This window comes from Equus przewalskii, chromosome 3 (genome assembly GCF_037783145.1).
Source record: "Equus przewalskii isolate Varuska chromosome 3, EquPr2, whole genome shotgun sequence".
Lineage (NCBI taxonomy): Eukaryota > Metazoa > Chordata > Mammalia > Perissodactyla > Equidae > Equus > Equus przewalskii.
Window position 1 is genome coordinate 10,528,152 of NC_091833.1, and position 14,574 is coordinate 10,542,725.

The 14,574-nt window shown below is 45.3% G+C and overlaps 1 protein-coding gene across 1 annotated transcript in view; it reads right to left on the minus strand.

Moving 5' to 3' along the window:
* GOT2 (glutamic-oxaloacetic transaminase 2) overlaps positions 1–14,574 on the minus strand; it is a 22,937-nt gene continuing 8,363 nt past the window's right edge. Inside the window, exons 2-10 of the mRNA XM_008516112.2 lie at positions 12,632–12,788; positions 10,191–10,319; positions 8,157–8,216; positions 7,472–7,633; positions 7,135–7,239; positions 5,784–5,934; positions 5,155–5,320; positions 1,778–1,928; positions 1–1,250 (exon numbers count right to left, since the gene is read on the minus strand). Of these exons, the coding sequence (XP_008514334.1) occupies positions 1,128–1,250; positions 1,778–1,928; positions 5,155–5,320; positions 5,784–5,934; positions 7,135–7,239; positions 7,472–7,633; positions 8,157–8,216; positions 10,191–10,319; positions 12,632–12,788 (1,204 nt within the window). The 3' untranslated portion in view covers positions 1–1,127. The remainder of the gene's footprint in view (positions 1,251–1,777; positions 1,929–5,154; positions 5,321–5,783; positions 5,935–7,134; positions 7,240–7,471; positions 7,634–8,156; positions 8,217–10,190; positions 10,320–12,631; positions 12,789–14,574) is intronic.

Below are 14,574 nucleotides of genomic sequence, written 5' to 3' on the forward strand. Positions count from 1 at the left end.
TTGGGTCTACAGTAAGTTTATTGTAACAGAGAAACCAGGCTGCAATAAGTCTACATGATTCGAGCAGATGGTGGTTATCTTTCCAAAGGGTGAAGCCTGAGTCCAGCTGGGGGCACAGAAAGGTTAAAGCCAAAGCTCAGAGAATCCTCTCTCCTGGTTCTACCCTGCGACGCCCGACTCATGATGTGAGATGAGTGACTGCACCACCACGCTGAACGAAGGTACGAGGTCCAGTTGGGCAGAGGCAACGTCCCGACAGGAGACAGTTAAACACTCATTGAAGAGGATGCAGAAATAAAGTTCAGTCACCTACTCTCTGCTATTCTCTGCCGAGAAAGGTGAGGCTATGGGACGAGCAGTAAATTATGTTCTTCATTCTTCAAATAAGTACATCCTACAGGATGGGGTGATGGTCAATCAAGCAGTATAATAGGATGAAAATCTAGGCTAGTTATGGACCTTTGTGCCCAAGGAAATGAACAGCAATGATAAGGGAGCAGAGAGCAACATTAAAATGCCTGCAGATATTAAAAAGGAGCACCTTCTTTCTTTCTTTCTTAAATAAGACAGGAAACAGCATCTTTTATATTCCTTGCTGCAGTGGCAGCAGACTCACTGGTTTTCCTAAAACATGATTTCTGTAATAAGGTCTGTTGACAGGGCTGCTCAACCACAGGACTAACGGGAGGCTGCCTGTGATGTTAGAACGAGGGCTTCTCACACAGCCTCTCCTACATGCTATTTTCACGCTGGATCTACAGAGGAACCCCGACACCATCAGGTGCTTCAGTTAAAGCTTCTGAAATATGGCAATGGTGTGACTGCTAGGTTTTTTTGGGCTATGCCTTTCTTGTACATGTAAACTCTTCCGGAAAAGCTGGAGACAAAGGAATGAGGGAGAATTTGGTTTAGAGCCGCAAAGTTCCAGACACCAGCCACACGTGCCTCTGCCCTATTTCACTACACGTTCTTTGCTGAGAAACACATTCAGTCGCTGAGTGTTACGTACTGTGGTTGAAAGAAATGCTCTGTTCACCACCATCCACCCGCCCTCTTCTGCCTTGTGAACCTCACACCAGTGGGGGTCGAAGACAGGAAGGTCGTCTCTGTTTCCTCTCACGGGGGAGTTACTTGGTGACCTGGTGAATGGCATGAGCAAGGTAGCCCACGTTGCCAGAGGTGACCCCTGCCACAGAGATGCGGCCGTCCTTCGTCATGTAGATGGAGAACTCCTTGGTCAGCCGCTCCACCTGCAGAGAGGAGAGAGCTTGGGCACTTCTGGGTCAGATGGACTTCCCCGGCCCTGGCATGGCACAATTAGCCAACTGTTAAAGCAGAAAAATAAACAGCTCTATTTTCTCACTTAAACCCTATTCCTAGAATTTGGGGTGCTAGCTTAGAGTGAAAAAGAAGAAAAAAGTCTTAGATTCAGCATTTGTAGAAAAACAGATTCAGAATCCAGCTTTGGAGCAGCTCTCTCTCCTATCAGCATTCGGGCTCCTGCTTGTCCTGGGATCCCTCCAGATTGGCAGCAGTGGTCAAAAAAGGATCGCAACGGGCTCTGCTCTGCACAAGTTTGTAACCTCAGGGAGGACACAGACAGGCCAGTGACTAATGAAAAATGAGACAAAACGAGCGCTACATCCTTCTGTTACCTAGGAGGACTCCAACATAACTGCTTCTAGGGAAATCCTGAGTAGGCAGGCGACCTATTAGGAATTCTGGTTTGCAAGAGCTGATCAGTCAGTCGGCTGCGGAGAGATCGGAGTCCACTCACCTGCTCCGGCTTCAGTCCTGTGAAACAAAACATGCCAATTTGGTCGGCGATGTGCTGCCAACTGTGGGAGGAGCCCTCCTTCTTGAGGTTGGAGACCAGCTGAGTCCGCATGCTAATGATGCGGTCGGCCATGCCTTTTACTTCTTGCAACCTGTAAAAGAAAAAAAAAAAAAAAAAGGAAAAATGCAGCTCAATTCTGGACAAGCACTGAACAGAGAAGCCACAGCTCACAGCATTTTGACCTCCCGTGAGTACTGCCCCAGTGTGCCTTAAGTCTCTGTCCTTGACTGCGTCATGTGCTGTCACTGGTCTGGGAAGAAAGCTATTTTATAGCATTCTCTTTCATACTGGGACACTATTTTGATCAGGCAACTAAAATAGTTAACAAAATTGAGTTAGTAAGAAAATGAATGAATGAATCACTCTAGAACTTGGGAAGGCTAAGGTGCCCCATCCTTTATGCGGGAGGCAAAAGGTGTGGGCTAAACAGGAAAATATGACCCCATTTTTAGCATGCATGAAATAAACATTCCTGCCAGCCCAATGAAGACAACGCACTGTGAACCTATGAGGTGCTAAGAGCTGAGGAGAAAGGGAGGCCTGAGATGTGGTCCTTGCCTTTGAAAGCTTACAACTGACGCCAGGAGCAAACCTGGAAACGACCAACTGTGGAGCAAGGCGGGACAAGGTAAGAAGCAGTGGAAGAGTGCTGTGCCGAGAGTACCCCAAGAGGAGAGGGTGTCGATCTGGGGGCCTGGAGAGGCAGGCAGTCCTCCAGCCACACACAGCTCGCTTGATTCTGGATAGTCTTTCCCCTCCTCAGAATCTACCCTTGCCATGCTATTCCCGTGGCTCTATGGGAAATTCCTGCCGGCTTTCACCAACCCGATGACTGCAAAAACATTTACAGTTTATCTTCCTGTTCTTACGTGTTCACTTTCCTAAACGATCTCTGGATGACGATGTTAAAACAGAGGTTACAAACTGCCAATTAAAGGTCTTAGTCATGTTTTATTTGACTCAGTTAAACATTTTAACATTGGGCACTTGCACACAGAAAGGTGGAGTTTTCCTCTCTTGAAAAATGAGAAGCGGCAACACTGCACCAGCAGGGCGATGACTGGAGGTGGAACCCCCGGCCCCTCTGGGGATGCCACTGATTGTTAAACTTCCTGCAGTCCCATCCACCCAGCTGCATTCACTTTGAGCCCTGGGTCTTACGGCACTGAGTGCCTGACCATGGCCAGATCCGGGGCGACCTTAGCAAAACCCCTCCATGCTCCCTGTTGCCTGCAGAATGAAGCTCTGGCTTCTCACAGGACCACTAAGGGGCTTCATGACCTGCTCCCCCTCTGCAGCTTTGCTGCCTTCTCCATCCTCCTCACACTCGGTGTTTCTGCCATGAAAACCACCTGAGACTTCGGAAGCACACTCTGCACAGCGTGCATCATGCGCCGGCGCTTCCCCACACACATCTCCCTGTCCGGTTTCCTTTCTCCTTCATTTCCTTCAGGGGAAAAAACCCTTCTTCTCTCTTCAAGGCTCAGCTCAGAGGCTGGTGTCTTCATCACATCCTCCCTAACGCTCCCTAGAATCCACACTCCTTTAGTCAGCATTTATTCTGTCCTGTATCAGTGCCACGTGTACCTTTCTCATGAGACTATAAACTCCTCAAGGATAGAGACCACATCCTAGTCATCTAGCACAGTATCTCTGCCATCATTGTACACTACAGACTTCCATAGTAAAATTCTAAGTGACAAAACAAAACCAACTCGATCCCTACAAATAGCAGTATGGTATATAGTATGTTACAACAATGGATAATAGCAGGCAAAGACAAAAGGCTGGGTTACAATGACTGGAGTTATGGTTAACTATTTCCCCTCTCCCAAACTTTCTAAAATGCACTTACACATTAATTCTTTTTTTTTTTTGCTGAGGAAGATTCACCCTGAGCTAACATATGTGCCAATTCTTCTCTACTTTACATGTGGGTTGCTGCCATGGCATGGCTGACGAACAGTGTAGGCCTGCGCCATAGATCCGAACCTGTGAACCTGGGATGCCAAAGCAGAATGTGGTGAACTCAACCACTAGGCTATGGGCCAGCCCCATTACACGTTAATTTTATAACAGAAAAAAATAAAATTATAATTTAAATTTTTTGGTAAGTCTAGCATGGAGCCATTGTATTGAAAAGAACTATCCTGAACCAGACTCTTACTATTTACTTCAATGTTAATTTAAGGTAGAAAAAATAGTTGTCACACGATGACTAGCTGAGCTGTAGATAGTTTCTTGCAGACAGCAGACTTAGCTTTTCTACCCAAGAAGCTTCTCAGAGATCTATCCCCTCAATTGACCAGCTACCCAGGATAAACTCTCATATCACAAGTCACATCTCCCAAGGGCTTCTTGGCTTTTATTAACTCTGAATTACACAGAGCAGGGATTCACAAACTTTCTATAAAGGACCAAATCGTAAATATGTTAGGTTTTGTGGGTCATATGCTCTCTTTCACAACTACTGAACTCTGCTGTCACGGCCTGGAAACAGCCACACACAATCCAGCAAGAAATGGGTGTGGCTGTGTTCCAATAAAACTGTATTTACAAGAATAGGAGGTGGACCACATCTGACCTGCAGAGCATATTTGCCAGGCCCAGATCTAGGGGAATATTTTCTAAATTGAGTGTCACGACCCATTAGAAGGTCATAAATTCAATGTAGTTGGAAGTAACTGGTATTTAGAAAACACTGGAGTATAGACATGAATCTTAAGTATTGAGTTTTGGCAACCGTTTCAGTTCTATAAACACACATAGGTGATGTGTGTTCAGGGTCATGATGTAACTGAATGTCATATGTGGACGGTGGTCAGAAAGATCGAGTAACACTAATCTAGAGCACAGGTCAGAGAGATTCAGATGGTATAGATAATAAAAACCAAATACATGCAGAAACATTGAGGGGCCGGCCCGGTGGGGCAGCGGTTAAGTGGGCACGCTCTGCTTCTTGGCAGCCTGGGGTTCGCTGGTTCAGATGCCGGGTGCAAACATGGAACTGCTTGGTAAGCCATGCTGTGGTAGGTGTCCCACATATAAAGCAGAGGAAGATGGGCACGGATGTTAGCTCAGGGCCAGTCTTCCTCAGCAAAAAGAGGAAGAAGATTGGTAGCAGATGTTAGCTCAGAGCTAACCTTCCTTAAAAAAAACCCACAAAAACCAAAAAACACACATTCCTCTGTCCCTTCCTCTCCTTCCACACGTGGAAGCTGTATGGTACTGCGTGTCACTAGCTGCCAACTATAACGAGCTTTCAAGGATCAATGGTGGGAAAGGGAGACGGCTGGGGAGTGGCAATGTGCCTTTACCATTGTTTTCGCAGATCAGGGCTGGTCAGAATGGTTGAGGCGATCCGGGCCCCATTGAGAGGCGGGTTGGAATACAGGGGCCGGATCAAGATCTTCAACTGTGACTCCACCCTTTTGGCTTCATCAGCATCTTTGCAGACCATAGTGAAGGCTCCCACACGCTCACCTGAGAAGACAAAATGGTTCTCGTCTTCTAGTTCTATCTAAAACGCTAAAGCAAATCAGGATTAAATTTGCTACATATCATCTGCTTTCGTCAGAAGCAAAAATAATGCTGTTATAAATAAAAAGTTTTCAATACCCAGCATGGTGAACCTAGGTACAACAGAAAGTCTGAGTACTCAAGAGTGCTCAAAAGCCTCCTTTTCTTGTCTTACAGAGCAGTCACTTTTTGTTTAGAGAGGCAGTAATCAGTTTCTTTGCTGGAGGAATTCAGGGACACTGAAGAAGATATGGCTAAGATCAGTAAAATCCACTTTGCCTGTCTTTCCGCTCTGGGTAAGGAGGGACATGGAACACACACACAAACACCACCTCCCCTCGCCCCCAACTCTACACCCTTTGTGGCATCTTCTCCCAGCATTTCTTCCATCTCACACTGTGAGGTCAGGCTGGGTCCTTTGGCTTACCGTATAAGCCCATGTTCTTGGCATAGGATTGGCAGAGACAAACATTAATGCCCTGTTCAATGAAATAGCGTACAGCCCAGGCATCCTTGTCCCCATCACCACTGGCAAAGCCTTGGTAGGCCATGTCAAAGAACGCAAAGAGATTGTTTTTCTGGAAAGGAAAAGAGAAGACCAAAGCTTTAGGCAGTCCCTCTTAAGATGCCCCGGATGGTTACCGTGCTTATTGAGACCATGCTGCCTCACACAGACAAAGTCAACACAGTTTTCTCCCCAGATGGCAGTCTGGAGATGTTTAATTTTCCTGCAGTTAAGATAACAACATATATTTTTTTACTTTGGTGGATATGGTCCCTCAAGGAGACATTAAGAAAAGAGAATCTTAATTTCAATCTGCCCAGAATGCTGCTTGGTCAAACAGGAAGCTCTTTTCGGGCCTGTGGTGGTCTGGGTAATTGTTCTGGTCCAGTCACAGGACCAGCATCAGCCTTTTCTGGGGTAATGTAACTCTGGCTGACTCATCTTATACCCAGGGCTCATGGGACGGCCTCATTAGAACTGTCTCATCTTGAAAGTGCCCTCTGGATGCTGTTTCTCTGTCTCATTCTCTTTGCAGCTTAGGGCTGACAGAACGTAAAGAAATGGCAACCAGGGCCCGGCCCTGTGACTGAGTGGTTAAGTTCGTGTGCTCCACTTTGGTGGCCTGGGGTTTTGCTGGTTTGAATCCTGGGCGCGGACATGGCACTGCTCATCAGGCCACAGTGAGACAGTGTCCCACATGCCACAACTAGAAGGACCCACAACTAAAATATACAACTACGTACTGGGGCAGTTTGGGGGAGAAAAAGCCAAACAAAAAAGAAAAGGGCAACCAAAGGGAGTGAAAATAGGGACACACAGCAAGAGGAATATTTCCTTCCCCAGGAATTCTGACTAGAGCCTTCTCTGATAGCTGCCCCTATGCACGATCTTGGCAGTGCCAGGGTAAGTAGCAAGGACAGGCGGGGACATGAAAAAGCGGCTCAAGGATGAACAAGTCACTGCCAAACACAGCGAGTACAGGCACCAACAGCAGACACCCTGGGGCCAGTGGACGCCTGCTGTACAGGCCAGCCAACGACAAGTTTTATCATCCAGGCTGAGGAGCAAAAATTATTTTCAAACTGCTCATCTATCATCAATTAAAAAATTGCTAATTATGCAAATGACCTCTTTCCTGGCAATTTAACAATGCACGGAAATTTCATGCAGGCTCCAAGATTAATTAATTCTCCCTGTTAAGAGGTTGCCAAGTTAAGCATCTAAAGCTAGTTACTAAAAACAGAACCGTCACCCGTCAGCGCGCCCTCCTCACCTTCACCAGTGTTGCTATTTCTTTCCACTGCTCAGGGCGAGGGTCCACTCCTGTGGGATTGTGGGCACAGGCGTGCAGGAGAATAATGCTCTGCTGTGGTATTTTCTGAAGAGACAAATGACCAAGAGATTACTTTGCACCTTCCAAGGGGACAGCTTCCCTGAAATGCCATGAGGTCACTGTTATTTGATAAGTGACACAGATGACCTGAGGACTGGGAACTAGCTCATCCCCCGCATTTTAAGTCAGGTATTGAGATCCAGCTGGGAGACATCAAATCTCTACAAACAGGTTTACTCCTTGCTTCTTCACCCCTCCTGCCCTGAAAGCCACTTACTGAAATGTCCTCCAGGGCGCCCGTGACGTCAAAGCCGCACGTCTTGGGGTCGTAGTACCGATAAGCATGGAGCTGCAAGCCAGCGTCCCTGAAGATGGGTGTGTGGTTTCCCCAGGATGGTTTGGGCAGAAAGACATCTCGGCTGAACTTAAAAAATCTTTGCTAAAAGATGGGATGAAAGGGAACGGAAAAATGAAGCAAGGAGAGAGAAAAAAGTTGATTATTATACTGAGAGGACACTTTTCTCTATTGAAATTCAGCTTCTCTCTAGGACTGAGAGAAAGTATTGACTCAGCGGCGAGACTGCCTGGATTGGAATCCAGGCTCTGCCAATTAAATTGGCTGCTGTTGCCAAGGACCTATCTGGGCCTCACTTTCTTCATCTGTAAAATGGTGTTAACTGAACCTCCTTCATGAAGATTAAAAAGCTAAAACAAATCTCCTAGTAAGAGTATATATGCAATAAATTCTATTTATTATAATAACCTTGTAATTTCTTCCAAGTACTTTCGTGCCCCCTCCCTTCAGGCAGGACTCCATTTATCAGAGAACGGGAAATCTTCCAGCTCTGTGGCAAGAGGAAATCCACTTCCGGGTCAGCAACCACGCACGCCATAGGAAACCCCACCATCCTCAGCTTACAGACTGTCTTACAGCTCTTTCTTGAGGGAGTTTGCAGACTCACCAGAAAATTGGCTCCGATCCTTAAGGCCCCAGTTCCAGAAATGCTCTGCACGGTGACATACTGAAGAAGAGACATGCACGGTCAGTGAGGTGCAACTCTCTGTGGCCCACAGCTTAATAAAACCCAGCTCAAGCCCGCAGAGCGGCACCTTGCAGTCAGTACCCTTCCTCCTTTAGAAGCTGAAGACAACGTTCCAAAAGAATGTTTGGAAACGAGAACAGTGCTATTGTTTCATTTCTCCATTTTCTAAGAGATGGGTTGAGTCTTCTCAGGGGTTCTCAAAAGGCCCGTCTCTTCAGTTTTCAAAGCCTTTCTGATGTAGAAGCTAATTTCTTATGGCCTATTATTAGTGCCACCCTGTGTTATGTGAGGAACTTTCAGGACACAAAAATCCCACCCTCTTATGAAAAAGGAGTGATTCATACAGAGAAAAAAAGACACTGAGAACAGTGACTACATTAAAATGTTACTCTACAACTATACAAAATTGAATGACTCTCTGAACATCAAAAAAACAAGTCATCTTGAAAAGCAAGTTAACAAGTGCATTAGCATAACACTTCTACATTTTACAGTTGTCTGAGAGGTCCCCTTCTATGATGACAGATAATCTGAAAATGTTATCTTTTGGGTAATAGAGAGATGCCTGTGGCAGATCTGTTGCTTCAAATTGGTCAACTTTAGGGGATGAGTAAGAAACCACAGGTTTTTTTTTTTTAAAGGCACCAGAGAAGTACGAGGCTCCATGAAACATAAACCTATCTTCTAGACCAGGGAGCAGTGGGTTAAATGGGGGGAACCCAACTACCAAACTCTTCACTAAACAAAGTTTGTCTCCACAAACTTTGGCATGACGGAAATAAAAACATAACTGTAGATCTGAAAATAGTAATGATTCATAAAGGCAGAGCAATTTACAAAAGACAAGCAGATGTTATTTTAAGACAGGCCAGTCTTACACTTAGGTTACAATTTGCTGGACAGAAAGAGAATAAGCAAAAATTCCAGAAAAACACAGAAGTTTCTGTGAGGGGTTAACAGGCGGTTGGCTGACTGCATGGATACCCATCAAACCGCGTTCTGCCCATGACGTCCGATCACGACCGCATCACCCCGGGTGGTGGCTGTATGCTCTTCCGAGCTAATGAGCTAACGTGTGGACTTAGACCAGGCTTGTGAAGAAACTGTATTGATTCTGGCTTTGGGGGAAGGGAGAGGAGAAATGCTAGCTTAGTTTTGCTACTTTGTGTGTTTTTCCCCAGAAAAATAAATATTTAAACATACAAATGTATCCATTAAAAAACACATTTGTTTCAAAAGAAAGTAAATTGTAAAGCACAGGGGCCCACGGGCCAGGGCCTGGCAGCACCCACCTGCCCCAGGCGGTTCTACAGGAGCGCCGCCTGTGTACACTGTGGGCACACACACTAGCTTATGTCTAGTGACTTTAGGGACATCTTTCTCCCACAATAAGTGGGACCCCAGGGAACGGGAAGGAGGAGACACCGCTTGTCCTTCCTGCCACGGCTGCAGTAGAGCTCTCTGGATCTCTGGGAGAGGAGGGAGATGGCAGGAAGGGAGCACCGTCTGCTCTCTTTCAATGTCCAAACGGGCTGTGAAGGGGCACCAGAGGCCACTGGACTAGCCCTGGCCTCGACAGTCCACTTGTGGCGTGTTTCCTGCCCGCTCCCTCCGTCTAAGCCGGAAGCTCAGGGCATGAGGCTGGGGGCTAATTCCTAACGCATATTCAATGTGAAATGAACATAAGTACCCAGAGACTAACAGCAAAAGCAGGGTCGAATCCATCAAATTACTACTGCGTTTTTGGAATTGGTGTTATACGAAATCTTTTATATTTAATTAGTGCCAATTTACCACCTAAAGAAGAGACATTAGCAATAGTGTGGCCACCCCAGAACAATCATCACACACAAAGTGACATCTCTTTTCTTATCTGTCTAATTATTTCACATGTGTTTAAACTGTTAAATTTATAGACAGCCCCTGTATGATGCCAGAGTCGGCTCTGCTTACCCGGCCGCTTTTCAACGCTTCACTGTTCTCACCCAGGGCCAGCTCTGCAGATGCCTTACAAAACTCCGCCAGCCCCCCAATGGGCAGGTATTCTTTGTCCAAATTTTTTGCAGCAATCTGGGCCTCTGCCTAGACAAGAGAAAATGCATCCATTTAGTTTCTTCTTACCTGGAATTATATCATGATTAATAGTCAATGTTTTCCTTTTTTTTTTAAAGACTGGCACCTGAGCTAACATCTGTTGCCAATCTTTTTTTTTTTTTCCTTCTGTTTCTTCTCCCCAAAGCCCCCCCAGTACATAGTTGCATATTCTAGTTGTAGGTCCTTCTGGTTGTGGCATGTGGGACACCACCTCAGCATGGCCTGATGAAAAGTGCCATGTCTGCGCCCAGGATCCAAACTGCCGAAAACCCAGGCTGGTGAAGTGGAGCGTGCGAACTTAACTACTTGGCCACAGGGCCGGCTTCAATAATGAATGTTTTGTAAGTTAAATTTTGGAAGTAAAGCCTTGTTTTTTATTTGGAGATGCTATCTAAGAAGAAGGGTAATAATCTAAGAAGAAGTAAAATATTTTATATTGCAGAACAGCAATATCTGAAAATTTTTATTTTATTATTGCTTTTTTTTTTTTTTGCTGTTGTTGTTGAGGAAGATTCACCCTGAGCTAACATCCGTGTCAATCTTCCTCTATTTTATATGTGGGTCACCACCACCAATGAGTGGTGTAGGTCTCTGCCCAGGAACTGAACCTGGGCTGCTGAAGTAAAGCGTGCTGAACTTAACCACTAGGCCACGAGGCTGGCCCTATTATTTTTTTAAAGTTAGGTTTTATGTGGGTGGGTATACAGTGTCTCTTTGTTACCATTTAACATAAAATGGCGTTCTTGGAATGCACAAGAACAAGGTTTAAGGACACTTAAAATAGATACAAGACGATAAAATAAAACTAAATACATAAAAAAGAAGTATTTCAGGGACGGCCCGGTGGCATAGCAGTTAAGTGTGTACATTCCACTTTGGTGGCCTGGGGTTTGCCGGTTTGGATCCCGGGTACGGACATGGCACCACTTGGCAAGCCATGCTGTGGCAGGCATCCCACATATAACATGGAGGAAGATGGGCACGGATGTTAGCTCAGGGCCAGCCTTCCTCAGCAAAAAGAGGAGGATTGGTGGCAGATGTTAGCTCAGGGCTAATCCTCCTCCTCCTCCTCAAAAAAAAAGTATTTCAAGGTATATGTCAGTCTAAGAACTTTAAAGGTTAATAATAATAGCCACATATCTTCATGCTTTTGAGTCAGAGGCCTGCCTGTTCCATATTGGCTGTGTGACCCTGGGCAAATTATTAAACTTCCTGAGGCTCAGTTTCCTCATCTGTTGAATGGGGAACAACTGTTTCTACACCTCATGTGACTGAGGTGAAGAGCTGATGAGGTAATGTACAGAAGCGTGTGGACGTGTTCCAGCTTGCAACAATAGCTAACACCTGCCAAACACTTTCGCCTGACTTACTGAGACCCAAGGCAGTCCCTACAGGACCTAAGACCCAGCAGCGGGCAGTTTTTAGTAGAGTCCTCTCATCGGAATTGTTTCTTGAGCTTTTTTCTACTCAGAGAATTACAGAGATGACACCTAATCCACACTCCCATACGTTCTGAAATTTCTTCTTTCGGTAGTTCGCTCTATTACTGCACCGGCTCGGGGGGGCCTGAACCCGCCTCCTGCACAGTGCACAGCTCAGATGATTACAGAGGTCTTTCCTCTTGCCCAGAAGTATTCTTCCGTAACTGCCACTCACGGTGCCTAGTTCTGCTGTATGGAGGAACACCACCTCACCACCCCGCTTTGGAAGTGACAAAGCAGCACATTCATATTTCATCAGAAGAGGTGCAGATGGAAAGAAAAATACATACTTAACAAAAACTATTCTAAGGGGATTAGTTATACTATTTATAGTTATAATGATAACCAATAGAAAGACTACTACTAAAAATACAACAACATAAAGAAAATTATTCTGTGGTTCAATAGGAAGAAAGGAGCAAGCATGCCTGTGTAGGAGGGCTTCATTAAGGCAATCAAAGTGAGAGAAGCGGAAAACAACAACAGAAATCCTCATCCACAAAGGGCTATTCCTGTCACCAAGAGACAAAGTTTAAATTCTTAGTCTTTTTCTGCACCCTCGGGATTAGACATGACACTATGCCTCTTTTTTTATGGATAATCACGGAAGTCCAATCTTGGAAAGACCAGGTAGTTCCAACCTCTTACTTTTACAGCCTAGGAGACGACAGCCCAGACAACCTAAGTGATTCAAGCAGTTAGTATCAGAACTAGAACCCAGGTCTCCAGACTCCCAGCCCAGCAGTCTTTCTGCCACTCTCCAGGAGCTCCCTTCAGTTGATTCAGCCCCATCAAGCAGGGTACGGGTGGCAAACTCACCTTCCGGACGCTAGGGAGCACGTAAGGTTTTCCATTATCATCCCGGTAGGCACCAACTCCCAGATTCATCTTTTTGCTGTTGGTGTCTCTCTTATAGGCTTCTGTGACTCCCAGGATGGGATCTGGGGGCCCCATCTCCACATGGGCCCACCAGGAGCTGAAATGGGAAATACAAGACATCAGTCACAGTAGCTAGATTTCCACGGTCAGAGATGTCTCGGATCTGCCAAAAACCCATTTCAACAATGTCTGCCTGTTTATTACACACAGGGTACAGCAATAGGCACCAACAAGCCAACAATGCGTAAGACTTCAAAGCACTTCGCAGACGAGTGGAGAAGACCCATAATTCCACTACAAACACTGAGAAGCAGAAGGGGGGCACTGGGACGATCCTGGGCGGGACAAGGCATATGCGTAGGTTCTCGAAGCAGCCCAAACCTGACTCAGGTCAGGCAAAGCACACTTCAAGTAATTTGGCAGTGAGAAGTTGAGAGTGGTCAAAGATGAGACTAGAGGAGTAAGCAAGGGCCAACGCAGGAGTATTATGTGATGCCCCCTCCCCTGCAAAGGGCTGGGGTTTTATCCTGCTCCCAAGCTTGTTAAGGGCATCATTTGGAGAGCTTGTTAAAAATACAGGTTCCTGGGCTTCACCTTGGAGGGAATGAAAACACGTAGACTCATTAACGTTAATGAGGGTAGTGGTGATCAGATTAGGGGAATCACATGAACGGACTTACATTTTTAGAGCCCACGTAGTTGCAAGGTGGGGTACTGAACACAGAGTGGTAAGGGTAGATGCAGAAGGGTCACTGAGGAATCTGGTTTGTTGCCCAGCAGGAGTGACAGAGATGAGGGCCTGAACTGAGGGGGGACAGCAGGAGTGGAGAGGATGACAGAGAATTGCTAGGTACTTAGGAATTAAAAATCAGCTGGAAGGACTGGTTGTAATATTTCACTGATTTAATTACTTATTGAGTTAAAACATTTGACAATGTTCATTATTTTGTATTTGTATGAGAGTCATGATTTTACCTTAAAAAATTAAGTCTTAGGGGTCATCCACCAAGGCCCAGCGGAGTTGCCTGACTGGGCCGGTGACCCGTGCTGCTGAGGAAGTGCACTCCCTGAGTGACCCTCAAGAGGCAACACAACTTTATCCAGCTCTGGTTCTCGAGCTCATTTGGGGGTTCTGGATCACTCGTGGCCAGTAAGCTGGTCCCCACTGGCAGCAGTGACTCTGAGTCTGGCTTCATGCTCTGACCGCTCAGTGATCTCTAAATGGACAGCAAAGGTCTACTCTCTGGTGAGAATTCTCTGGTGAGAGATGACAGATAATCTGGTTTGTTTTTTTTGCCATCTCTTTTTTATCCGATTTGTGAGATTTTTGTGTGTGTGCTTATTATTTACCTGTGGCTGAAGTTGTAGACCTGAAGAGCTACAAGCTCCCTATATGTTGGTAATTCAAAAAGGCTTTTTTTGGTTTTTACCTCTGAGTGTCTGAATGTGAAGTGTTTTCCAACTCTGGAGAGATAAATTAGATTATAAAACCTCAAATTAAAGGCACTCTATTCTGATTGTGTTATAGAGACGGAATTTCTAGTATTTCAAGTGTGCTAGACTCAGTTTTTTTCCTTAAAGAAACTAGCTCAGAAACATTTAAAAAATTCAAGTTCATATAAGTAAGGTAAATCTTTGATAAATGAGACTAGTTTAATTTTGATTTAATAAAAATAGCCATGTCTTTTATTTATTAATGGTAAGTATAACACAAGCATATATTTTCATCTCTGTGGGTTTTTTCCCCCTAAACTTATTCTGGGTTACTGATAAAATAAATTAACATTACTCCTCCATAATGTTTAAAATTATGAAAAATGTAAATTTGTTCAACTATTCTGACAAATTTTTAATTTCAACAGTAATGACATATTTTGACTCTG